Here is a 27,917-nt window from a genome sequence, read left to right on the forward strand (position 1 = left end):
CTCTGTGTGGTGTTCCACACAATTATCCTCATGGATCTGGGGAAACAACTTGTCCACAAAGGTGTGGGCTCACTCGCTGTCCTCAGCACGCGTTTGTTACTCTTTTAGAAATCAGTGAGGAGCCTGGCGTTGTGGCACGGAGGGCAAAGCTATGGCCTGCGGTTTCAGCATCCCTTATGGGCAATGGTTTGAGTCCTGGCTGCTCCACTTCTGATCCAGCTTTCTGCTGTGGCCTGGGAAAGCAGTGCAGGATGGCCCAAGTGCTTGGGCCCCTGCACCACATGGGAGACCTGAATAGAGCTCCTGGCTCCTGGCTTTGGCCTGGCCCTGCCCTGGCCATTGTGGCTGTCTAGGGAGTGAACCGGCAGATGGAAGATCTCTGTTTCCCTGTCTCTCTGCCTTTCAAATAAATATAGTGGGGAAAAGCCCGGATGACACACGGATGTGTGGGTCAGCCTACAGACAGCGCAAACTCACTGTTCCTGTGGCTGCAAAACTGAGTGGCCTGCAAATCCCGAGGCGGGGGTCCACTTCCAGCCTGTCCACTCCCAGGGCTTTAAGGGCTTTTAGTCCTTGGGCCCCTGCACCTATGTGAGAGACCTGGAAGAAGCCCTTGGCTCCTGGCTCCTGGCTTCGGATCGGCTCAGCTCTGGCCATGGTGGCCATCTGGGGAGTGACCCAGCAGATAGAAGACCTCTCTCTCTCCATCTGTCTCTCTGTAGCTCTGCCTTTCAAATAAATAAATAAATCTTAAAAAAAAAAAAAAAAAAGCCACAAGCAGCCGGGACCTACCTGAGTGGGGCCCCTTGTGGTCCCGGCTCCTGGGTGCTGGGCTTGGACTGGGAAGTGTGGGTTTCCAGCCCAGCTGGTCGCTTCCCACTATCTCCGTGAGCTTCGGGAAGTCACTTCCTCTTTCTGGAATTGTTTCCCCATTTGCAGAGCGGGCGATGGCGTCAGCGCCTGGACACCCTCTCAACAAGAGACGCAGCCTGCGGCACCAAGCACCGGGCGGGCAGGCAGCAGGCGAGGACACCCCACCTGTGAACTCGGAAGCTCCTGGGCCCCGGCCCCTTGCTCGCTCCTGTGCGCGGTCTGACTTGGCTAGCGTGGTCCTGGCTTACCTTTGCTACGCTGAGCCACTCAAAGACGTGGGGTGGAGCCAAGTAGCTGAAGGGAAGCGCTGAGCTTGGCCACTCTCAGGTCCTCCTCTCTGCTGGGCTCTTGTTGACCCTCGACATAAGCGACCTCACCTCTTCGTCCCAACAAGCCCAGGAGGGGGCACCAGGACGCCCACGTCCCTGCTGGCGAGACTGAGGTTTCCAGTGCACTCAAGCCTTGAGGGCTGGGAGAGCCCCGGGTGAGGGGCCCAGAGCAGGCGCACAGGGGCAGGGCCGTGTGGTCCAGGCAGTGGCACTCCCGCTCTGGGGGACCACGGAACTCACAGAGAGGCCATCCCCTGTGCAGCAGCACACCTACTCTGGATTCTTGAAGCCCAGGGAGATGGGTTCTTAAGAAGCAGCCTGGTGTCCATGCAGCAAGGTTCCGGGGTGGGCACTTGCTTTGAGAACACGGTTCTGCACACGAAGCTTGCCACACTCGGCTTCCACGCAGCCCTTCCTCCAGACACACGTGCCAGCTCCGCCATGACAAACGCTGCCCCAGCGGCGCTGAGGGAGAGCAGCTGACATTTCTCCAAGTCCCATCATTTCTCAGCACATTGCTCCTTTCGGGAGACACATGCCAATAAATGGCGTTTTGAAATCCCAGGAGCAGGCGACCCACCTGTTCTGAGCCCGCGAGCCGCCGCCCGTTGCCAAGGTGTCTGCGCTGGGCAAGGGCCAGCCCTAGGAACACAGCGCCCCACCCCACATGGCGGCCCCACCCTGAGACCGAAACCAGGCTGATGGGGCAACACGCTGAGCTGCCGGGGACTGGGGCAGCTGAGTCGCTGCGCCACCAGGAAAGCGCTCCCTGAAAAAGCCAGAACAATTCTCACGCTCACAGGTGTCTGCCCAAAAGCCCCAAGCGGAGAGGAGCGGTAAGAAAGAGCAGAGGCCCAGAGGGCAGCCTGTGCCACTGGCACGGGCACCAGCCGCTGGTGAATCAGACCTGGGTCAGCTCCTGGGCCGTGCACTGTTTGCCATCTGTCTGCGGCTTTATCTGCCAGGGAGATGGGCACGCGGCCAGGGCCTTCTTGGGGTGAGAGGTTGGCCAGCCAGGCCGCGGCGTGCTGCCCTGCCAGATGTCGCTCAGGAGCGGCACTGGACCAGGAGTCAGGAGGCCGAGTGCCCAGGGGTGGCCCCCCCACCCCACCCTCGGGGCTCCAAGTATCTGATGCCATTGCCCTGGGCCTCAGGGCTGTCAGCTGGGAGCAGAGAGCGGGGGCAGGGGTCTCACAGGCCTCAACCGAGTTCCTTGCCTATGTGTGGTGGGCGTGGCCTGCCACATCTTGAAGTTTTCTTTATACAAACCTATCCAACCGCATGCATGCGGACACGCCCAAGTGAGCCAGTGCTTCGAGGCTGTTGGCTCCTGTTTCATCACTTCTAGAGTTGTGAAATCGGGTGTTTAAAAATGTTACCCTTTGCACTTACTTCTCTGAACAACAAAAATAAAGAAATGAGTCCAGTCCCGAGGTTGACCTAAGACTGCATTGATCCAAATGTGTGCCTGTCTTTATAAGGCGACGTGATTAAATGTATACTTCTGGTTTTTGTAAGGATTTATTTTATTTATTTGAAAGTCAGAGTTACAGAGAGGCAGAGAGAGAGAAAGAGAAAGGTCTTTCATCCACTGATTCACTCCCCAAATGGTCGCAACAGCCAGAGCTGGGCTGATCCAAAGCCAGGAGCAGGGAGCTTCTTCCGGGTCTCCCACGCAGGTGCAGGGGTCCAAGAACTTGGGCCATCTTCTGCTGTTTTCCCAGGCCATAGCAGAGAGCTGGATTGGATGTGAAGCAGCAAAGACTAGAACCGGCGCCCATGAGATGCTGGCACCGCAGGCCAGGGCTTTAACCTGCTGTGCCACAGCGCCGGCCCCTAGAAGTATACTTTTTACGGCTAAACCATTGCGTGGTTTTATGTAGTCAGTGTGTTACATGAGGTGTCACTCCAGTCTGGCTACTTCTTCGGTTTGCAAACCACCATCCCTCTGGCACAAACATGGTCCTGATCCCCCGCTCTGTCCTGAGGACAAGTCCACGGGGTGCAGACTCGTCAGCCCACAGGGAGCCCCTCTGTTTCCTGCCTTGGTGCTTTCTTCCCACACACTTGGCTCTTTCTGGTCCACAGCCAGCTCTATCCAAACCCCTTCCTCAGCGTTCAGCTGACGGGAAAACCCCTTCCACAAAAACCACTTCCCACGGGCCTCGGACCTAAGTCTGTTCCAAAGTAGGGTAACAGAATCTTCCTCCCCCACAGGGGGACGTTCTAGTAACCTAGCAGTGTACGTGGGGGGCTGCAAAAATGTGGGGAAAATGGAACTAAAAGATGAGTTGATCTTGATGCAAAAAAATTTAAGGACAACGAGGCTAAGCAGGTTAACACACCACTTGGAATACTGGCATCCCATAATAGAATGCCAGTTTGCATCCTGGCTGCTCCACTTCTGATTTAGCTCCCTGCTATGGCCTGGGAAAGCAGTGGAAGATGGCCCAAGTGCTTTGACTCCTGCACCAGCATGGGAGACCCAGAAGCAGCTCCTGGCTCCTGGCTTTGGTCTGATCTAGCCATGGCTGTTGTGGCCATTTGAGGAGTGAACCAGGTGTTCTGCCTTTGAAATAAATCTGTAAAAGAAACAAAGTTTTGGGGGCTGGCGCTGTGGTGTAGTAGATAAGCCGCTCCCAGCAGCGCTGGCATTCCATATAGGTTCAACTCCTGGCTGCTCCACTCCTGATCCAGCTCCCTGCTACTGTGCCTGGGAAAACAGCGGAGGATGGCCCAGGTCCTTGGGCCCCTGCACCCAAGTGGGAGACCCAGATAAAGCTCCTGGCTTCAGCCCGGCCTATCTCTCACCACTGTGGTCCTTTGAGGAGTAAACCAGCAAGTGGAAGATCTCCCTCTCTCTCTGCTTATTTACTTCTTCTCTGTAACTCTTTCAAATAAATAATTTTTTAAAAAAGGTCTTGAAATGCAGGTTTACAGTCAAGTGGGAGACTTTGGAGTCACTGTAGACTCAATTCTACTGAAGAGATATGTGTCACTGGGGCAAAGAATTTCACCCAGAAATTCTCAGTGGTGCAGTACTGCCTCCTAGTGGGCAGTTGAGCAATTGCTATGTTGAGGTTTTTAATGACTGGCACTGGTCTGGCCTTAGAGGGGAAAGGACGGAGATACCAAATGTCTGACACACGGAGGATTACCCGTCCACACACAGGCTTGGCAAAAGCCCTGTAACTCGGGATGAGGCCATCGGGGAGAGAAAGTGTGAATACGGAATGACGCTCTAGAATCAACTGGATGCCCTGTAAATTCTAACTGCTCTCCTACCCCAGCTGCTCCTCTGTTTAAGGATACGTGCTCTTTCATGCTTCCACAGTAAGTGCCAGGGATTGCAGTACTTACTCCACACCTATTATTCTCATTAGCCCCAGGTCACAACCAGGGAATTATTTTGATACAAGTTTTAAGGCCATCTTGTACTTCCTCGTTTTTCCATTTCAGTCTGTCCGTCTGTCTTGGCAGGCTACCTTAACTTCACGTAAGCCTTATCGCCCCCTCCTGCTTATCATATTACTCTCTGCTCTGGTTTCCATCCCGGTGCTCTGGTGTGGCTCCACGCACACTTCCTGCCCTGTAGTCAACGTGGAATGGCTCCAAGTTGAGTTCCAGAACCTGACACGCCTTCTAGCGGTTGTCCCGACACACATGGAAATAAAGTTTATTTTGTTAACTGCTTTTTTAAAAAAAGATTTTTATTTATTTGAAAGACAGAGTTAGAGAGGTAGAGACAGAGAGGTCTTCCATCTGCTGATTCACTCCCCAGATGGCCGCAACAGCCGGAACTGGGCTGATCCGAAGCCAGGAGCCAAGAGCTTCCTCCGGGTCTCCAATGTAGGTGCAGGGGCCCAAGGACCTGGGTCTTTCCCAGGCGCATTAGCAGGCAGCTGGATTGAAAGTGGAGCAGCAGGGGACTCGAACCAGCACCCATATGGGATGCCAGGGCTGCAGATGGCAGCTTAACCCTGTGTGCCAAGTGCCACACCAGGCTTCCCTTTTTTAAAAAATGGATTTCACTTCAAAATAGTCCAGGATCATTACCAAATTTGTTTTTACCAAAAAAGAGGCTCGGGTGTGAGAGCACTCTCTCCATTTCCCGAGTAACGGGGGATGTCCCCAATGTCACGGGTCAATGTGGCAAAGCTCCAGTCCTGTGCTCAGCAGTAATTCCATTCCATGTCCCTTCCCTTGCGTTTGTCCACCTCTCCTCCCCGACGCCTTGCGGGGAGGGAGCACCCGCAACACGAATGACAAATGGGGTAAAGGAAAGCATGTGCTGGGGACAGGGGCACCACGGCAGGCGCCCAAGGGATGGTAGGAGTTCCCAGCCCAGAACCTGGACTCAACAGAACCAGGGCTGCCTCTTTGCGCATGGTTAAGAAAGAGCAACAGGATTGGGCAGAGGCTGTGGCAGCAGCCCAAGTCCCAGGCTAAGGGCATGGTTGTGGAAATGTGGCTTGTTCCACACAGGGAAGTTGGGAAAATGGGGTACAGAGCAGACAGGTACAAAGTACTTCAGTAAGTTTGTGGAAAATGGAATTTAAATATTTCAGTGCAAAAAAGGTTGAAATTCATGCATGCAAGGGATCTTCAGAGGTTGTGTAAAATGCATATTAGGGAAAACCTATACATGGGTTTCAAAGTTTTCCACCAAAATCAATAGCTTTTCAAGATTTATTTATTTACTTTAGAATTTACTTATTATTATTTACTTATTAATTTACTCTAGAATTTACTTATTTATTTATTTATTTACTCTTCCATCTGCTGGTTCACTCTCCAAATGGCCACAACGGCCAGGGCTGAGCCAAACTTAAGCCAGAAACCAGCAGCCTCATCTGGGTCTCCCATGCCAGTGGCAGGGGCCCACGCACTTGGGCCATCCTTGGCTGCCTTCCTAGGCCTTTAGCAAGGAGCTGGATCAGAAGTGGAGCAGCTAGGACATGAAAGTATACCAAAATGGGATGCAGGCGTCACAGGTGGCAGCTGTTTACTGGCCTTGCCACAATGCGGGCCCTAAATGAACATCTTTAAATTCCCTTTTTTGGCCGGCGCTAGGGTACAGCAGGTTAAGCCATAGCCTGCAGCACCAACATCCCCTATGGGCACCAGTTTGAGTTCCAGCTGCTCCACTTCCAATCCAGCTTCCTGCTAACAGCCTGGGAAAGCAGTAGAAGATAACCCAAGTGCATGGGCCCCTGTACCCACGTGGGAGATCCAGAAGCTCCTGACGCCTGGCTTTGGCCTGGCACAGCCATCTGGGAGTGAACTAGTGGATAGCTCTCCATCTCTCTCTGTAACTCTGCCTTTCAAATAAATCTTTAAAAAAGAAAATTGCCTTTTTTCCATGAACTTTTGAAACACACTCACTTAAAGATGGAGCCCAAGGGATCAACAGGACCACTGCAGGGCCAGTGACTCGTCAGGATCGACTTCCAGAGCATAGACTAAATCACAATGTCTGGAGATGGCCCCAGGGCTGAGTCCTTTGAGTCTGCCTGCGCAGGAACGTGGAAAGACGCCGGTGTCCTTGGAGCGCTTGTGTCCAATACCGGCTTGTGGCTCCTGCCCCAGCTTCCGGCTGGCACAGACCATGAGAGGCAGCAGGGCCAACCCTAGTAACTGAGCTCGTCACACACCTGGGAGACCTGCACTGAGTTCTGGCTCTGCCCCAGTCCTAGCTCTGATGGGCATTTGGAGGACTGAAGCAGCAGATGGAAGCTCAAACGAACAGAACGGAAAGGAAAGCTCCCAGGCCGGTGCCACGGCTCACTAGGCTAATCCTCAGCCTTGTGGCGCCAGAGCACACCGGGTTCTAGTCCCAGTCGGGATGCCGGATTCTGTCCCGGTTGCCCCTCTTCCAGGCCAGCTCTCTGCTGTGGCCCGGGAGTGCAGTGGAGGATGGCCCAAGTACTTGGACCCTGCACCCCATGGGAGACCAGGAGAAGCACCTGGCTCCTGGCTTTGGATCAGCGCGATGCGCGGGCCGCAGTGGCCATTGGAGGGTGAACCAACGGCAAAGGAAGACCTTTCTCTCTGTCCACTCTGTCAAAAATTAAATAAAGGAAAGGAAAGCTCTCTAAGTGATTCTGATGTGAAGACTGAAAGAAAATATGGACTCATCACTGCAAGGTTTGACTTGCTGTCCTCCAGGTTTTCAAACTAAAAAGGGACACAGCCCTAAGATGGAAGTTTCAATAGAATGGCCGAATCTGAAAGCCTTCCCTTTCAAAAAAAAAAGTTTTGAAAGGCAGAGATAGAGCAAGCTCCTCCTACCTACTTACTGGTTCACCTCCCAGATTGTAGCTGCTCCAGTCGAAGCTGTGGACAAAACCCAGGCCTCCCGGGCTCTGCAACAGAAAGCTGCAGCCAGGAGTAGTGCTGGGGATCTGCACCAGGCACAGATGTGGTACCAGAATCTCTTTTTTATTTGAAAGGCAGAGTTAGAGAGAGGCGGGGGGGGGGGGTGTCTTTCATTCCCTGGTTCACTCCCCAATTGGCCCCAGCAGCTGAAGCTGCGCTGATCCGAAGCCAGGAGCCTCCTCCAGGCCTCCCACACGGGTGCAGGAGCCCAAGGACTTGGGCCATCTTCTACTGCTTTCCCAAGCCACAGTAGAGAGCTGGATTGTAAGTGGAGAAGCCGGGACTTGAACTGGCTTCCATATGGGATGCCAGCACTGCAGGCAGTGGCTTTACCCGCTAGGCCGCAGCACCGACCCCCCCAAAGGCTTCACTCTACACTGCCCCATAGCTGCTGGGGCATCCACACCATGTGACCTTGGACAAATCTATCTTGTCATCTCTAAACACAGAACTACCCCACGTGCATATAGTTCCTAGGAAGTAGGAAGTATCAGCAGACAGTCCAAGTGCTTGGGCCCTGCCTCCCCCTTTTGGGAACTCAGCAGACAGTCCAAGTGCTTGGGCCCTGCCTCCCCCTTTTGGGAACTCAAATGGAGCTCCTGGCTTTCTTTGGCTCAGCCTCAGCAGGTATCATTTTAAGGCCGATGAAAGACCCATATACACATCCCTTAACTTCTCTTCAAATAAACCAATCTTTAAAAGCCACTAAACAATGCAATTTGCCCAAAAAGGCCTAACCACAAGGGAACAGGGAGTTTTAAAAGTTTTCTCCTATATATAGTCTTTTTAAAAATTTTTTTATTTAAGAAGCAGAGTTGGATAGTGAGACAGAAAGCTCTTCCTTCTGCTGGTTCACTCCCCAATTAGCTGCAATAGCCAGAGCTGCACCGATCCAAAGCCAAGAGCCACTCTCCAGTCTCCCATGCAGGTGCAGGGGACTTGGGCCATCTTCCACTGCTTTCCCAGGCCATAGCAGAGAGCTGGATTGGAAGAGCAGCCGGGACTAGAACCGGTACCCATATGGGATGCTGGTGCCACAAGCAGGATTACTCACCTACTGCACCACACGCCAGGCCCCATCTTTCAACCTTGTTACTCTGGAAGGAAGCATCAGCTTGCTCTTGTGAACCACTTTCCATCTCAGGACTGAGTGACTACCAAGTGAGGAGGCTAGTATCCGTGTCTTATTCCTACAATGTTTTGTGTCTGAACTGAGGCAAAACTAAGAATGAGAAAAGTTCTACATATACTTCATGTGTTTGGGAATCATTTTTGATTATTGTCATGTGTTCCAGATAATTAAAGCAGTAAGTTACTATAAAAATATAATACTGTATTAGGAATTTCCGTAAATCAACAAAGGAAATGTTGCATGACCAAGACTAATTCTTCAAGGCTTATCAAAACAAATTTCAATAATCCCTTCTCAGAACCTCAAAGGTACTACAACTCAATTACTTTCAGTTTCCCAAAGAATCTAACAAAACATGATGTGAAGAATTATTAGACATATAAAACCAAATTCAACACTAGCAGACTGTTTAGGTAAAAATATACTCCAATCCAATTTTTCTTCAGCAACTTTAATTATAAAAATCTTTCATGTTCTCAAAAAATGGAAAACCAGAAGGCAACAGTCTGGCAGTACAAAAATATACAACTGGAAGAGATTACCACCAACTAGATCTGACAACTAAATCCCAGTCCACAGCCTGAAAATAAAAGCACATTTAGACAGAGTACTAGACCAGCGGTTCTTATATGCCCAAGGATGTTCACCACTTAGAACTCTTCCAAATTCACAGGGCTGGACCATCCTGGAAAGCTAACCTAATGATCCTGGAATCTGGCTGTGTTTTTGAACCATCTCTATGATCAGTGTCATAAGGGATTAATCAGCACTACACTAAAATGAACCAGAGCTCTACAATAAAAGCTACCAGATTTCTCATCCAGATTACGGTTTGAGTGAACTACAACAGATCACCATCTAATGGGAGGAGGTGCTATCTAAGGATCACATGATCTTTTTAACATGACCTCAAAGATATATATGTTCAAGTTTATAAATGGTAGATAAAGGTTATCTACATCCAATAAAAACTTCCTCTGGCTAGTTTTTTCAACTTTTTGCTGAAGCCGTAGACCTCAGAAACAAACAGTATGGGACTGACTCATAGAGCTAATACGTTCTAAACATAAAAACTCCTTAGATGCTTACTTATCACTAATAGTGATCTAATCACACACTGCAGGTCAGAAGGCCGCTAATGTGACCTGCGATTTCTAAAATTACAGGAGCTTTAAAACTTCAGCCAATCTCAATGTGCAGTTCAAGGCTACAACAATTTTCATGTTCCATATTTACCCAGCATAAGCCATAAAACTGTTAGGACTTCATCTTAGGGACCCAAGTCAGGGTAACTCACTAATGAGGTCTTGAAAGGTTACTTACTTATCACCCATATTCTATCCATAATCAATCGCCCTTTATACATGAAAATTTCCAATTTAAGACTCTTAAGTAGTATACTGCCCCTCCCCTAGAAAGCCCATTTTTTAAGTTTCTTTCCTACCTTCTTAGGAAGCTTGGCTTTTTAGCAAAACAGGTCTCATAGGCTAACCAGAAATGTCAAGGCAAGAATGGAGCGGGAGAGCCCAGTCAACCACACAGGCAATCTGAAGTCTCTTCCCTGAACACGCCCAACTGCTCGGGCTCATCCTCAACCTTCCTGACATCAGTTCTCTTCTCCCTTATTATCTGTGTGAAAGGTTAACGGGACCTACTGCAAAGGACTTGTGTTTAGGATCTGTTATCTTAAGATACCCTTATAGACTGAATTCTGGATGCAATGACTGATCTTTCATAGTAGACACAAGTCAGTACAGCATAATCCAAAACTATGTTGAAGGAGCACACTTAAGGAAACTAAGCCACGCGACTTTGCATTATGATTTAATCTAATCGCACAGAAATTGTGAAGTTACAGCGCCTCCCAATTTCTAAGAGGAAAGTGATGCATGCCTCCATATTCAAATCTGCACTGTTACATTTGAACCATATTGTGAATGTTACAACGTGATGGATCAGTTTAGAATTTCCATGCAACACCTCAAATTATAAAATGGAAGCAACTTTTAAAACCTTGTGTTAAGATTTCATGCTAAAGATAAAAGCCTTTTTTCAGAAGGGCAACTTATTTTGGGTTACAATGTACCGGGTTTGCTACTATAAAATGTTGTTCACTATATTATCACAGAACCTGAACTGGCTTCAACTCCTAAAAATTTAGTAACTATCAACAATCACTTTGGTGATGACCGAAAACCTCCTTCACTGCAAGACTAATCCATAATGCCTCTCAGTTTTGTGTTTCAAGAATTGTGTGACCAACTGTTTTCCATGGGACAAGAACAATGGTAACAGTGGGCTCAACTGACTATTACACAATTATGCTAATATTTTATTAATTCAAAAGCACTTTACAAGAAAATATAAGTATGGCTTCCAAATAGGAATGTTATACCTGGACTTGGTACCAAGCTCACAGATTTGAGTTTGCAAGGAAAAACAGGCTTTCAAGTTAAACAACAATTTTTAACCAAAACTTTAATCCCAAGGATTCTCACAAAAACATATTACAAATGACAGCATGAAAAAAATAATCTTGCACAGTAACTCAAAGTTCAGCTCTACAATGTACCCTTAAACTGGCAGGACATTGGTATTTTCTGAAATCTCAAATTTCCCAATAAAGACTGTTATATAAACAGCTATGTATTCTATATTGCAATTACATAAGGAACTTATCACCTAGGCAAAGGTAAACTTTCTCGAAACTTACTAGATTCTAGACCAACTAGACAACCTCTGCCCAGGGTTAAGACTAGCTGGGTTTTTCCAAAAACCTCTAATCTATTTTAATGGTGCAGCTTTTATTTTTACCTGCTGGCTTGCGTCACAGCAGCTCCTAAAGACTGCTTGCTCACCTACAGCTTCCTACTATATACCAGCTGAGGGAAAAAGGACATTTTAGTTCAGTTTTTGACAGTGCTGTTTCTACAATATTAAAACATCACACTTTGTTTAGCTGGGCAGGATTTAGAGGTCATCAGTCTTTGCAAGACTAAAGCTCAAAAGTAAATTCAATCTTGCTTAAGGGAACATTGTAAAGTAACAATTCTTGGTATCACATGCCTCATATGATCCATTTCAAACCATAGAGAATGACAGCTTTTTGTGTCACTGTTCCAAGAGACAAATTTGAACAGCTAAAACATCTTAAAAATGCACCAAGCTTATGAAGTCTCAAACAAAACTTGAATTTTCTGTACAAACTCCTGTCAAATGAAGTTATTTCCTGTACACCACTTCTCTTGCAAACGGATCTTCTATTTTCTTTCATTTGACCTAGATCGGCTGCAGGAGAGAAAAAAAGAACAGAACTCAAAACTTTATAAACTGTTGCTACTCAATGACCTAACATCAAAATATTTTTAAGGTACAAAGTTGTGAATTAGAAAACAGACATTATTTATGATGTATGCATTGTCTTAAAACGATTCAAGTCATTACAGATCTTACCTACGAGACCTAGAGAAGGATCGGGACGGCTTGTGATTTCTCTCCCGAGACAGTGATCTTTCTCTTCTCCTATCTCTAGAAAGGGACCTACACAGAAAGAACGTTAAGGTCTTAGTCGTCATTACTTGACAATATTTCCTAAGTCGTCTTTGAAAAATCAAAGTTGGTTTACCCCTGCAACTTAGCAAGAGCCTATTGTTATCACTCAAAGTCTATTTCCATTAACCAAGTCATTTGGAAAACAGAGCAGCAGACACACTCAATTCTGAGAGCGTGGCCAAAACTGCCAGTTATTTACCTGCTACGGCTGCGAGAGAAGCTTCTCCTTCTTGGAGATCTAAAAGCAGAAATAGCAAAATTAGGCTTATCGTCAATTAGTATATATGGCGTGAGGCATTTCCCAACTTCTCAATCTCACTGTTGGGCCCAGTGAAATGTGCCGAAGAACTGGCACCCATCGTCAAAAAAAATAAGAAAAGAAAAAAAAAAGGCACAGAAGGATTAAGGAACAAAAAGCTCAAGTGAGAAGCAGGTATTCCAACCATGGATTCACTTTAACAAAGAATGCTTCACAGCAGATCTGTCCAATGCAAAACTTCCATGTCAAACTAACTTCACTACCCAAACACCACACCAAAATGTAATCCCACAAGTAGTTCCAAAAACAGTACCATAAACCAGTATTTGGAACCCATGCAAACCTATAAGTCCATGACAAGACTTAGGTACCAGGTGGATAGTGTAATCTCGTGAAAACGCGCTAGGTGTAAATAATGATGCCATTAAGTGCTACATTAGAACTGCATTTGTGATCGTAACATTTAAGAGTGTGTTTAGGCTTATCAAAATTACCTTAGCTTGGCCCACACTTCACCCCCAATATTGTAAAATTTGAAAACGGTTAGTAAAACCATTTAAAGGTGATAGGATTCGACAATTTTTTTGTTTTTTGCTAGAAAGAAAAGCTAAAATCTGTTAGAGATATTAAAATTTTTAGTTTGGCATCTCACACATGCAAATGAGTTTCACTTGAAGGTCTGGTTACATTATGAGTTCCCTATCACCCTTAAAAGTTTTTTCAAGCAATATATATGTACGTTACCATTCAATTATGCACAGCCAGCCTTTGATCCAGAAAAAAGAATTACTTTAAGCCGCTTACTCCTTATTTTAACCAGCAGTAAACTGTATAAGCAGGAAAAACTTACTAGTTTTGGGTTTCAACAAGCTAGAAATGGTGAGGTGAGGCTGCCGGACTGACGGCCAGGAAGAATTTGCTGAAAAGGTTTTGCCAGATGTTGCGTTGGATTTAGTTGGTTGGCGAAGGGGGTGTTGTGGATTTTTCCTGCTTTTTTGTTAGCCGAAGGCTGCTGCTGTAGTTGTTGTGAAGACATTTGGTAAATAAACAGCTGAGCTGATTGGCCAGGAATGTGTGGGCGGTCGAGGTGGCTGCTGCCGATTTGGTTAAGGTTGGAGAGAAGGCTGAGAGAAAACAGCATGCTCGGGAACCAAAGGGCGGTGCAACCTGACGACTGGCCAGCCTGGGTCATGTGAAACGACACCAGCCAAGCTGAATGGGGCGCGCTGGTCACATGACGCTGAAAGGGCTAGTTGACTGGCTAATGCAGATTCAGAGGGTGGTGAGAAGAGACATGATGGTGACTCTGTAACGGGGTTCATTTTTATTAATAGATGGACCAAAAAGCACAAAAAAAATGAAAAACAAGCCATCAGTACAACCATCTATTAGCTAACAAATACTCTTTATTATGATGGGCAACAATGTGTTGTTTTTCAAAACAGCAAAAGGGGCAAGATTTTGCACTCCTATCTCCCAGGACTTCACTCACCTGTAAGAGGCAAATTCAGTCCTATAGAAACTATTTTGGAAGTTTGAGGAGATGTGGAGTTAGCATCCAGACAATAATGCCTGGGTCCAAGAAGGATGCCATTTTCAATTATAAAAAAACTGAATTCTTTTCCTATTTGGGATTGAAGAACAGATGACTGGGAATACTTCCTTTTTTAGCCCCCTTTATTGGTCAGTGATTTCAGTTAGTTTCAGAATGATTTCCATTTTACCAGTTGCAACATTAAAACAGCTGCCTTTTTGATAAATATTACAATTGTGCTAGTAGCAGAAAACACATTTTTGTGAAGAGCTAGAGTTGAATGTAATGTTTGTCATTATGGAGTCAAGAAATGGAAAAAAGGCCTAAACTGAAGTATAAGGGAAGACTTGGAAAGATGCAACTAGAAGATGAACTAGAAGATAGATCCAAGATAGAAGTTACTGACTACCAACATGAACAGTGACCTAAAGACAAAGCCAACACTCAGCACAACTCTCATACCCCAACTACACCCAGCCAATGAACGTTCATAGGAACCTCCAATCCTTCCAAGTTTAAAACCCACCAACAAACTTTAAGAGAAACACCTGCTCCTACTAGCTACTCCATTACACCAATACCTCTAAACACACTATCTCTCAAGTACCTGCGGCGAGGTGGAGGACTCCTCCTACGATAATCATCTCGAGGGCGACGACCCCAAGAGGGAGGTGGGCCACGATTTCGACTTCTCTTTTCACCATTCGACAGTTCCACTCTTACACGGCAGCCACACAGCGTTCTAGGAGGGGGAGAAAAAGCAAATTTAAAACCATCTCCGAGATGTGTATCAACGTGGAGAAACTGTCCCAGTCATGTACTTTGCGAAGAACACATCTCCCATCTACACAATCCTTTTAATACCGAAACAAGTTTCAGTTCCTGTTATTTTTTCCAACACATAAAATGGTTGCTCTGGTTCCCCAGTTTAACTTCAAACTAAGTAACAACACTAGGTGGGATTTTTAAAAGTACCAACTCACAAGGAAACCAACTTCCTGCTTTCACTGCTTGTTAGAGCCAGTCTGATTACTGGGTTCAATGTTAATCTGTTAACAACTGCGCCTTGAGAAGACTCCTGGATTTCTCTTGTATCCCACTGTGACTTCTTCCTTTGAGGTCCCAGTATTTTTATTTCAATTACTAGTTTAGCACCATTTCAACTACTGTATTTATTGGTCTCCCTTCTCCCTCTCTCCAAATATAAGGGACTCCAATACAAGAAGACAGAGCCATTTTACGGAACTCTCCATCCTCAATCATCACACAGTGGATGGCACACTAAGAAATTATAGCTGAGAACAGAAAAAGTTATTCTCTCCCCCTTTCTTTGTCCACAGCCTGTTAGGTTAAGCCAGCCAAAGTGTTTCTGGACAGTGACTGGGAAAATGTGGGGCTCCGGAAAACAAATTACAGCCAATCCTCAGCCCCCTCTTCATGCTACAGAGAAAAGGGACCCACTGAAGGCACCGCCTCTGGCTCCGAGACAGAAATTCTGAAGCAGAGTTGATTTGCGCATCTCAAGGATGAACAGTTTTTCTTGCTTTATGAACTCCAATGGTTTTCAAAGGCCAGGAAGAGGGAGAGAAGGGCAACTCGGTATTATTTATCAACCAGTTAATAGACACCATAAACAAAGGGAAATAGCAACCAATTCAGACTTCCTAGATGAAATACTACAAACACACAGAAGAGCATATTAAAAAAAAGCAGACAAAGGCTACAATGACCAGTTCATGGCCACTCTTATCTCCAGACTCCAAATCTTGAGATTCTAAATATTAAAGGCAACTCATTTACCATTAGAATCATAAAATTACCTTCCATCTAGCTCTCGGACGGCATCAGCAGCATCCCGGGGGTCTTCAAACTCAACGAAAGCGAAGCCAGGAGGGTTTCTTGCAACCCACACACTTCGGAGTGGTCCATAATAGCCAAAGGCCCGTTCCAATTCGGTCTTGTTGCCATTGTTTCCAAGATTACCTACATACACCTTACAGTCCAATGGACAGGAATCACGATGCATTTCTGTAACACACACAAGAGATAAAAAAAAAAAAGTCCAAAATATTAACACCCGAATCACTGAAAAGATCCTCCTAAAGAACGTGCTACAAACCAAACCCCCATTCACCCCTTATTTTCACTCCTAAGTCCCCAAGAAGCCAGGAAATTCAAAGGAGGTGTGGGGGATGCCTCCTTGTCAAGGGAGACCACCACCCACGGAGGAGCAGTTACTACCATCAAGGCCATTAGTTAGAGGACGCTCACCAGTTACTTCATTTAACCGCCAGAATACTTAGAAAAGCAGGTAACCTACGCAGCAAACTGTCCAGACCGCAGAAACCAAATCAAAGAGCACTGAAGAAAGCCAGTCGGTGAGATTAAACCATCAGGCAACCGATACACAGGTGACCTCCGAAGTCCCAACTTACCCAGATTTAATACTTAAGAAAAGCTTTCCTTGGCATGATGCTACAGAAACAGGTCCGTTTCTTACACAGCAAAAACCCAAGCGGCAAAAAAAGTCTCCATTTTTTTTAAAATGGAGCCTCTTCACAACAGCCAAAGGGTTTACATCAACGTCCATCATCAGAGAACCGAAAAAGCAAAATGTGGAACACCCAACAAGCCGGGAGTACTCCGGAAGAAAGCACTAACGCACGCTACAACCGGCGGAACACGTCAGCTTTACCCCGACAGACACACAACGCAACACACCCGCCCGCACACGATAGGATCCCACGCGCGATACCGGAGAACAGTAAATCTAGAGACATCAGGGCTGCGAGGCCGAGGAAGAGGGGGTGGGGGGAGGGGAGAGGCCCCTTAGGGTGGGAAGAAAAACATTTTGGAACTAAAAGGCATGGCTGCATACACTGAATGGACTAAATGTCACTTAACTATATACCTTAAATCCTACATAAAATTCATCTCAAAAAAATTTTTTAAGATCCCTTTTACCCCAAGAATTTACTGCACTTTGGGCTTGTATCCGATCAACTTCCAATACTTATTATTACAGGCACTTGGCAAATCAATCCGATCAAGTTGCAACCAGGTTCAATTACATAAAAGCAACCTGTTCAATAATTCAGTTTGAAAAGCCTTTCCAACACCACGTTCTTCTCATCCTGGGATTATCCAAATAAAAAAATCCAGTCCAGACACACCCTACCTGCCCTGACCCCACCCTGTGCCCAGGAGCTCGTTCTGAGACCAAACCACTGGTGGAACTCGGTTTTCAAAGAAATCAAAACTCAACCGCGTCCTGGGCCCAACGCATTAATGGGAAGCAGCTCCAGCAGCAATGGAGCCCAACTTCGTTTACAGAGAGAAAAAAAAAGTGCTTAGCTGCGGGCCGTAATAAGTTAAGTCGAATTGAAACACCAGGATTCTAAAGATGAGAAAGGAGGCCCTTTAATACGGATCGAAAGCTCCACTCTTGATTAGCGACTTCAAGAAAAAAAAAAAAGATCCGAAGATTCGCCAAGAAAATGAAGGATCAAGGAGGGAAAAAAAGGCGCCATAAAACTCAAAGAGCGCCACCAGGACAATTCAGCTAGAGGCCACCTGCCTTCGCCCCACCCCCGGGGGAACTCCCCCCCACCGTGGCTCACCCCCCAACGTGGGCTACAACCACCACTGCAAGCCCGGGGAGCACCCCCAGAAGCGCAGGGAGCCCCCGCCACCGCCCCGTGCGGAACGTCACAAAATGGCGGCGGCGCCTCTTTGTCTCAATCTGAAGCCGCCATTGGGCCTGATCCCATCTTCGTACTATTAAAACTCCACTCCTCACTTCACTCCTTCTGCCACTAGCCACTCACCGAAATCTTAGGTTAGAAGCGCGGAGGCTCAACTCCACAAGCTCCAAAGGATCTTCCCGCTCTGCGCTGCTCCGCCCCGGCCCGGCTCCCGCAGATACTCCCTCTCCTTCGGCGTCCACGAAATGGCGGATCACCGCCTTCTCCTCGCCCGTATTTATGTGCCGGCCCGGAGTCACATGATTGGACAGGCTCGTCCAATGAGAGGCGGAGGACGCCGTGACGTAGGACGGCTACAAACGCTGCTAGACTCGCGGTTGCTGGGAGCGCGCTCGGGCCTTGCCGTCAGGTGGGTGGAGCCGCAGGCCGGCGCGCGACCGGCCACCACCTGGCCCTCCCACGCGTGTGTGCTCGGTGTGCGACCCCCAGCTTGCGTGCAGACCCCCCTCGCCTCGCGCTCCAAACACGGCGGGCCGTCACTGCCACTGCTGGGTAGAAAGTATTGGGGTGTTTTTTTTTTCATGACTTCACCCTCATGAGCGGTTAGGCTGGACCCGAGGGCTCCGCGCCTACGTGCGCGGCCCCCAGGTGCTCCCAAGGTCACGGAGCCGTTTGTGACACCGCTGGCACCCGCCTGTGGTCGCCGCGCTCGCACGCTCCAGGAAAATCCTGGCCCTGGAAAGTGCGCCCAGCCCTCGCTGGTTTCCCGCCTCCGGCCCACACTGCGGACTGGGCACGGATGGCGAGGGATGAAAGCGGTCACCTTTAGCGAATCACGGGAAAGGGAAGTATCTGGAGAAGGTGGAGTTTAATCCTGGGCCAAGAATTGCACCGCAGGCCTTGCTCCGCCCGATACGGGCAGCTGTACTTACCTGGGAGACGGAGCCACAACCGTAATTAACTCCTGGAGGAGAAATTCTGCCGTTGCGTTTGGAAAACCACCAAGCTCTCTCCCTTTCCTGAACCGGGAGTCAGCTGGGAAGTTTCGTCTCCTGCCCCCAGACTTAGCACAGCCCCTTTTCCGTCTAGTCTCACTTAATACTGAGCTTTAGTTCCCTCGGTTTTATCCCTCTCTTTGCTAAAATATAAACCAGCTGTTGACTTATGTGTTCTCTGTCCGGGTATTTTCTTTTGAAGTCTTTTATTGTGGCTCTAAATGATTTTATCTATAGTGAGGGGACAGATACAAAGATTTAACACCTGTAAGCAAAAATAGCATTCCACGTGTTGAAGTGATCATATAGAGAGGATTAAGTGTTAAAGTGATCATGTAGATGGGGTTAAGTTCTGCTCATAATAATAGAATTTAAAAGGACAGATTGCTAATACACCTGGGAAAGCAGCAGATGGTGGCCCAAGTGCTTGGGCCTCTGCAGCCCATGTGGGAGTCTCAGATGGAGTTCCGGGCTCCTGGCTTCAGCCTGGCCCAGCCCTAGGTGTGCATCAGCTGACACGAGGCCACTCAAGAAAAGACTGGCTTGGGGCCAGCATTGTCAAGCTGCCTCTTGCCACACCCGCATCCCTTATCAGAGCGCTAGTGTGAATTCCAGCTGCTCTACTTCCTGATTCAGTCTCCTGCCAATGTGCCTGAAGAACAGCAGATAATGGCCCAGTACCCAGGGGCCTGGGTAGACCTCTCCATCGTGGTCATTTGGGGGGGTAAAGCAGTGGATGGAAAATTACTCTCTCTCTCTCTTTTTGCCTCTCAAATAAGTAAATAAATCCTAAAAAAAAAAAAAAAATACTTTAGCATCCGCATATTGGAGTGCCTGGATTTTAATGCCCAGCTCAGACTGCTAACTCCAGCTTCCTACTGGGAGGTAGAAGTAATATCTTAAGCAGTTGGGCCTCGGGGCCGGCGCTGTGCCGCAATGGGTTAATGCCCTAGCCTGAAGCACCGGCATCCCATATGGGTGCCAGTTCTAGTCCTGGCTGCTCCTCTTCCGATCCAGCTCTCTGCTATGGCCTGGGAAAGCAGTAGAAGATGGCCCAAGTCCTTGGGCCCCTGCACCCGTGTGGGAGACCCAGAAGAAGCTCCTGGCTCCTGGCTCTGGCCTTTGCGGCCATCTGGGGAGTGAACCATCAGATGGAAGACCCTCTCTCTCTCTGCCTCTTCTCTCTGTGTAACTCTGACTTTCAAATAAATAAATAAATCTTAAAAAAAAAAAAAAGTAGCTGGGCCCCTGCCACCCATGAGGAAGACATGGATTGAATTGGTTTGGTGAACCATGGATGAGAGCACTCGCTTGCTCACTATCTGAATTCACCCCTCAAATTTCTTTAAAAAAAAAAAAATGCTGGGGCCAGTGTTGTGGTGCTGCAGGTTAAGCTGCTGCCTGTGACACCAGCATCCCATGTGGACATGGTTTCAGTCCAGCATTCCATGTAGGCATCAATTGAGTCCCAGCTGCTCCACTTCTAATCCAGTTCCCTGTTAATGCCCCTGGGAAAGCAGAAGATGGCTGAAGCCCTTGGGCCCCTGCCACCCATGTGGGAGACCCAGATGGATTTTCTGGCTCTTAGCTTCCACCTGACCCAGCCCCTGCTGTTGCAACTTTCTGGTGAGTGAACCAGTAGATAGAAGACTTCTCTCTCTCTTTTTCTCTCTCTCCTCTCTCTGTAACTCTGCCTTTCAAATAAATACAATAAAAGTATTTTCTTAAAGAAAGAAAACCTGGCCGGCGCCACAGCTCATTTGGCTAATCCTCCGCCTGTGGCGCCGGCACCCCAGGTTCTAGTCCCGGTTGCTTCTCTTCCAGTCCAGCTCTGTGCTGTGGCCCAGAGTGCAGTGGAGGATGGCCCAGGTCCTTGGGCCCTGCACCCACATAGGAGACCAGGAGGAAGCACCTGGCTCCTGGCTTCGGATCAGTGCAGCGCGCCATAGCGGCTACTTGGGGGGTGAACCAACAGAAAAAGGAAGACCTTTCTCTCTGTCTCCCTCTCTCTCACTAACTCTGCCTGTAAAAAAAAAAAAAAAAAAAACCTAGCCAGCTATGGAATTATTGAATTGTGAGTCCTGCCTGCAATTGCCTTGGCAGGGCCAGACCAAATGATTTTGTGGGCCTTGTGCAGCCCATGGGCTAGATGTTCCCCAGTCCTGTTCTACAAGAAGAGAAAGAAAATAACCACATACAATGACTACAAATAATCATTTAAAAAGTCATTTTACTACCATATTCCGGACAACAATGTGAATATTGCATTTCTCTATTTTTTAAAGATTTATTTATTTGAAAGGCAGAGTTATGAGGAGGGAGGGGAGATCTTCCACCCACTGATTCACTCCCCAAATGAGCACAATAGCCAGGGCTGGGCCAGGCCAGGAACCTGGAACTCCACCCAGGTCTCCCACATGTGTGCAGCAGCACAAGGACTTAGCACTTGAGCCATCTTCTACTGCTTTCCCAGGCACATTAGCAGGGAGCTGGACCAGAAGTGGAGCAGCCAGGACTCCAATTACTCACATGGAATGCCAGAGTCGCAAGCAGCAGCTTAACCTACTACACCACAATGCCAGCCCCTATAACTGACATATTCTTCATATCATCCCATACCAGAGTGCAGGTTTGAGTCCTAGCTACTTTGCTTCCATATAGCTTCTTGCTAATGCATCTTGGGAGGCAGCAGGTGGATGACTTAAGTGCTTGGGCCCCTATCACTCAGAGACCTGGATTGAATTCCAAAAACAAATAACAAGAAAAATGTGTGAAGTCAGTGGTAGATTTCAGCTAGGGACTAACGCTCTATCTGGATGAATTTGTAATATAAACTCTAAAATGTATGAAAAGCAGCCAGGTGAAATCAAAATGTGCCTGAGTAGACCAGAAAGAGACAGGGAGGCGGGGTGCCTGGCCATCGTGGCCGTCTGAGGAGTGAACCAGCGGATAGAAGGTCTCTCTCTGTCTCTCCCTCTCTCTCTCTATAACTTTGGCTTTCAAAAAAATAAATACATCTTTAAAAATAAATTTATTTTAAAACATTTTAAAAATAAAATATGCAGGATGGGCCAGCAAATGAGGACCATTCCCTTGGGGTGAGGGCTTATGGCTCTACTCAAGTTACATTTCCTCTCGCTTGCCAGGGTGTGTCCTGGGAAAGCTGAGTCCTCGGTAAGGGTGTCACACAATCACTCAGTTTGGGAAACACAGAATCAGCAAAGGGATGTCCATAGGGAACTGGCTAGGCCGGGGAGGTTTTAAGGGCATTCACCACATTTCTCTCCATACTTCTCCAAAAGGTTACATATCAGCATAGGCATGACCTACTTTTCAAAGATAAAAGTATTTGGGCCGGCGCCGCAGCTCACTAGGCTAATCCTCCGACTTGCGGCGCCGGCACACCGGGTTCTAGTCCTGGTCAGGGCGCCGGAGTCTGTCCCAGTTGCACCTCTTCCAGGCCAGCTCTCTGCCGTGGCCAGGGAGTGCAGTGGAGGATGGCCCAAGAGCTTGGGCCCTGCACCCCATGGGAGACCAGGAGAAGTACCTGGCTCCTGGCATCGGATCAGCGCGGTGCGCCGGCTGCGGCGGCCATTGGAGGGTGAACCAACAGCAAAGGAAGACCTGTCTCTCCCTCTCTCACTGTCCACTCTGCCTGTCAAAAAAAAAAAAAAAAAAAAAAGATAAAAGTATTTGTATGTAGACACACAGAGAAAAAAATAGATTGTCTATCAAAATGATAATGTTTATTAATGGAAGGCAATTGATTTTTTAGCTTTTTTTTAAGATTTATTTATTTATATTTAAAAGGCAAAGTTACAGAGAGGCAGAGAGAGGTCTTCCATCCACTGGTTCACTTCCCAGATGGCCAAAAGGGCCAGAGCTGTGCTGATCTGAAGCCAGGAGCCAGAAACTTTTCCTGGGTCTCCCAGGCGAGTGCAGGGGCCCAGGCACTTGGGCCATCTTCCACTGCTTTCCCAGGCCATAGCAGGGGGCTGGATCGGAAGTGTGCTCTGGCACTCAAACCAGCACCTATATGGGATGCCGTAGCCGCAGGCCTCAGCCTAACCTGTGGCACCGCAGCAATGGCCCCCATTTACTTTTTTGTTAGATCTATTTTCTTTCTTTTTTTAATTTTTTAATTTTTTATTTTTTTGACAGGCAGAGTGGACAGTGAGAGAGAAACAGAGAGAAAGGTCTTCCTTTTGCTGTTGGTTCACCCTCTAATGGCTGCCGTGACCGGCGCTCTGCGGCCGGCGCATCGCACTGATCTGAAGGCAGGAGCCAGGTGCTTCTCCTGGTCTCCCATGGGGTGCAGGGCCCAAGCACCTGGGCCATCCTCCACTGCACTCCCAGGCCACAGCAGAGGGCTGGCCTGGAAGAGGGGCAACCAGGACAGACTCCGGCGCCCCGACCAGGACTAGAACCCGGTGTGCCGGCGCCGCTAGGTGGAGGATTAGCCTAGTGAGCCGCGGCGCCGGCCGATCTATTTTCTATAATTATATTTTAATGAAAACAGAAATGTTTAGCTATTTGTTGTTAGGTCTATTTTTCTATAATTATGTTTTAATGAAAACAAATAAAAATTTAAGTTCTATTTTAATAAAATACCTAAAATTTGGCTTTAAAAGTATCCTTTTAAATCAGTCCACAATTTCTTTTTCTTTTTTTAAGATTTATTTATTTATTTGAAAGAGTTACACAGAGAGAGGAAAGGCAGAGAGAGAGAGAGAGAGAGAGAGAGAGAGAGAAAGAGAGAGAGAGAGGTCTTCCATCCCATGGTTCATTCCCCAATTGGCTGCAATGGCCAGAGCTGTGCTGATTCGAAGCTAGGAGCCAGGAGCTTCCTCCAGGTCTCTCACGTGGGTGCAGGGGCCCAAGAACCTGGGCCATGTTTTACTGCCTTCCCAAGCCATAGCAGAGAGCTGGATGGGAAGTGGAGCAGCCAGGTCTCAAACTGGTGCCAGGGTGTTAACCCCCTGTGCCACAGTGCCGGCCCCCACAATTTCTTTATTTTAATATTTTACTTATGTATTTATTTGAGAGTCAGAGAGACAAAGAGAGATAGAGAAAGGGCTCCCATCTCTGGTTCATTTCCCAAATTCCACAGTAGCTGGTGATAGGGTAGGCATGAGGCTGGGAGCCAGGAACTCAATCCAGGTCTCCCATGTGGGTGGCAGAAGCCCAATTACTTGAGCCATCACCGCTGCCTTTGAGTGTGGGGAGCAATCCGGACTAGACTAAGTTACTCGAATTAGGACTTATTCTATGCATCTGCTCTCCCACAATATGGCGCTGGGAGAGAAGTAAACAGCTTCCGCACAGCTGCCTCCAGTTCAGCTAATGAATTGTAGGACTTGCTCCTGATTGGAGGAGAGCAGCGTACTCGGCGTGTGGGCAGCCGAGTTAGGATTGGCGGAGGAGGACTATAAAGGAGGAGAGAGACGGCATGCACCAGGAACATCTAAGGGGAACATCTGAGGGAACACCTGTGCAGCCCCCGAGAAGAGCCGGCCGGCGGTGTGCCGCTCCCCTGCGGAAGTGGGGAATGCGGCCAGGGGGAACTGCCCTTCCACGGAGGTGGAAGGGATAGTAGCCAACCCGGGAAGAACCAGCAGCAAACCCGGGGAGGGCCGAGCAGACAGAAGAACAGCGCAGGGTCCTGTGTTGCTCCTCCACGAAGAGGGGGAGCGACATAATGGTGCCGTGACTCGGATATGAAGCCTAGGCAGGGCTTAGTGTCGTTCCTCCACGAAGAGGGGGAGCGACATAATGGTGCCGTGACTCGGATAGGAAACCTAGCTCGGATAGGAAACCTAGGACGGATAAAAAACTTAGGAGGGAAGAAACGGGAAGAACTAGGGAAAATATCGGAGAGAGAAACTAGCAAACAGCCTAGGGAAAATATCGGAGAGAGAAACTAGCAAACAGCCTAGGGAAAATATCGGAGAGAGAGACTAGCAAACAGCCTAGGGAAAAGCCGGACGAAAAAGGAGCCGGAAGAAGCTATTGAAAGCCTAGGCATAGATTCGGATACGGACTACGGGGGGAAGCTGGGAGAAATCTCTAAGGTCGAAAGCGAAAGTGAAAGCTAGAACAAACAGACTCAGATGCGGACTGTGGGGAGAGGCCAGGAGAAATGAGGGAGGAATATCGTTGGAAGAAAACTTAGGGAAACATACCGGGTAGAGAAAAGTGTTAGGGAAATTGAAGCCGCGGGGGGCAGGCCAAGGCGGACACGAAAGCCACTTTGGGGTTCTCAAGTTAGCCCGGGAATAGGGGGCGAAAAGTTGAAGCCAGAAGCTGAAACGTGAGCCAGGTTGGGATCCGTCTGATTAGCCCGGGGAGCAAAGGACGGGAAGCCAAACCGTGGGGCGGAGACGTACGCTGGGTTGAATTCGCCAGGCTAGCCCGGGGAACTTAGATTGAATGCTAATGGCGGAGACGCAAGCTACGCTGTTACTCGCGGAAGCTGCCGCGTGCAGAGAGAGCACGGGGCGTGAATAGATAGGGAACGCTGGCGTAGGCCGTGGTTCAGACGCGAAAGGGTTAAGCGTGGAGACCGCGGAGCGCGCGAAGCCGAGCTCCGCAAAGCCGGGAAGCTGCGCAGATGAGAGAGGCGCGCGGGCTGAAGCGGCGCAGAGCCGGGAACCCGCCGGCGGGGCGAGGTGCCGGGAAGCTGCGGGGATAAGAGAAACAGAAGTTTGGAAGTGAAGTAAAAGAGAAATGGGAATGTTGGCAGATAGAAGTAAAATGGGAGAAATAGGAATGCCCGGAGATAGAGAAATAGAGAAATAGAAAGGCCTCCCTACAACACTACACTGTGAGAGCTTGGATTCGGTCTGCCTAATCAAGTGAGGCGATGAGCACCTGCGGCGGCTAGCAGCTTATGCGCCGCAGGTCACCGAAGACAGGCACGAATTAACATCAGTAAAGCTTCCCCACAATGCAACAATTAGGAGGCTTGGATTCGGTCTGCCTGATTTAAGGCGGTAAGCGCCAGCAAGCAGCTCGACCAGAGTATGAGCTGCAGGTCACCGAAGATAGGCACGAACCAACACTAATAAGTCTCCCCCACAATAAGGCAATGAGAAGGCTTGGATTCGGTTTGCCTGATAGAGCTTGTAAGCCCCTGCAGGCAGAGCAAAGCATGCGCTGCAGGGCACCGAACACAGGCACGCATCAGCGCCTAAAAACCTCCTCACAACATGGCGAAGAGAGGACCCGGATTCGGTTTGCCTGATGGATAGGACTTGTAAGAGCCTGTGGCAACTCTAGCAAGTAGAGCAGAGTGTGTGCCGCGGGACACTGAAGACAGGCGCGTATCAACGCTAAAAAATAAAAAGAAAGGGGGATCTGTGGGGAGCAATCCGGACTAGACTAAGTTACTCGAATTAGGACTTATTCTATGCATCTGCTCTCCCACAATATGGCGCTGGGAGAGAAGTAAACAGCTTCCGCACAGCTGCCTCCAGTTCAGCTAATGAATTGTAGGACTTGCTCCTGATTGGAGGAGAGCAGCGTACTCGGCGTGTGGGCAGCCGAGTTAGGATTGGCGGAGGAGGACTATAAAGGAGGAGAGAGACGGCATGCACCAGGAACATCTAAGGGGAACATCTGAGGGAACACCTGTGCAGCCCCCGAGAAGAGCCGGCCGGCGGTGTGCCGCTCCCCTGCGGAAGTGGGGAATGCGGCCAGGGGGAACTGCCCTTCCATGGAGGTGGAAGGGATAGTAGCCAACCCGGGAAGAACCAGCAGCAAACCCGGGGAGGGCCGAGCAGACGAAAGAACAGCGCAGGGTCCTGTGTCGTTCCTCCACGAAGAGGGGGAGCGACATTTGAGGGCCTGCATTTAGCAGCCAGAACCAGTGTTTCACCCGGGTACTCCAAGGTGGGATTGTGGGCATCGTAATCATTAGGCTAAATGCCCACCCCCAGGCTGGCTACTAATCATTGTCAGTTATCTGATTTCTCCCGGTCCCTCAACTGAAGTTTGAGGACTTCCCGAGCATGTGTGTGTAATTCCACTCCTCTCACACTGTCCCCTGAGCACATTTCTCCCTATGTAGCAACACCCCACCTAAGTACACAAACTCAGTTTTACCCTGAGCCTTTTCCTGGATTTGCCTGATTCATAAAAGGTGATTGTAGCACTGGAAACAAAGGGGAACCAGACTATAGAGAAGCCAAGTAACTTGCCCAGGGTCACACAGGTTGTAAGGGGATAAAGACTGGATTTAAATCTCAAGGCTGGTGGTCCGAAGGTGGCCCCCGGGCATTTGTTGGACTCCCTTAAGAAATAGGGGTCTAAAGGCTCCCCAGCTTCTCCCAGGTAGGTGATTGGCATCTCTGGGACGGCTTAGACGGCTCTAACTGAGGAAATACTGCAGTTACAAGTATGCTTCTTGGTCCATATTGTACCGGGCAGCCTCTGGCTATCCCACCCGATGCTAAAGGCCCACCGCTACAGGTGTACCCCTCAGGCTACAGACCACGCCCCAGCAGCAGTCAGCCCCTACCTGACCTGCGGGCCTGCTGCTTTCTTGCCGTGTGTTCAGTAAATCTAGCTCTGCTCACTCTATCTGCTCTGGTGAATTTCACCACCTGCAACGCTGGCCTCAAATTGGTCGTTTCCTGCAACCTATGGGAGTGCTAGGTTGTGAGTCCAGGCTCCTCCACTTCTGATCCAGCTTCCTGCGGATGCGCACCCTGGCAGGCAGTGGAGATTGCTCAGGTGCTTGGGTCCTTGGGTCCTTGTCACCACTTGAGGAGACCTGGTTTGAGATCCAGGCTCCTAGCTTTAGCCTGGCCCAGCCCTGGCTGTTGCAGGCATTTAAAGAGTGAACCCATGGATAGAAGCTCTCTTTCCATTAGTCTGTCAGTCTCTTTTCCTTTCAAATAAAGCGAAAATAAATAACTTTTTTTAAAAATCCCAAGTCTGGCTCTGGAGCCTGGCGAGCCCTTGGAAGAGCAGAAGGCAGCAAGGCTCAGCAGCTGCCTGCCTCGGGTGTCTCGGGGGTGCGGGGTGTGTGTTTGTTTCCTCGGCTGCCGCCCCCATCCCTTCCTCTGGGGAGCCCTAAGGAACAGCGAGAACCCTCTCGTGGTTCCTCGCTGGGCTGCCCCCAGAGGCAGCTCACTTCCTGAGCTTCCCAGGAGGCTTTT

At 48.7% G+C, this 27,917-nt stretch overlaps 1 protein-coding gene across 1 annotated transcript; it reads right to left on the minus strand.

Annotated features, from left to right (window-relative positions):
• Positions 1-11,017: 11,017 nt before the first annotated feature.
• On the minus strand, positions 11,018-18,023 carry SRSF3 (serine and arginine rich splicing factor 3). The gene is made up of 6 exons (XM_008262842.4): positions 17,885-18,023; positions 15,878-16,085; positions 14,665-14,799; positions 12,464-12,502; positions 12,166-12,252; positions 11,018-12,000 (listed from the first exon to the last, which is right to left on the minus strand). Exons 2-6 carry the CDS (start codon positions 16,081-16,083, stop codon positions 11,973-11,975), a joined length of 495 nt encoding a protein of 164 aa, XP_008261064.1. The 5' UTR covers positions 16,084-16,085; positions 17,885-18,023; the 3' UTR covers positions 11,018-11,972.
• Between the last annotated feature and the right edge of the window lie 9,894 nt (positions 18,024-27,917).

This window comes from Oryctolagus cuniculus, chromosome 5, assembly GCF_964237555.1.
Source record: "Oryctolagus cuniculus chromosome 5, mOryCun1.1, whole genome shotgun sequence".
Lineage (NCBI taxonomy): Eukaryota > Metazoa > Chordata > Mammalia > Lagomorpha > Leporidae > Oryctolagus > Oryctolagus cuniculus.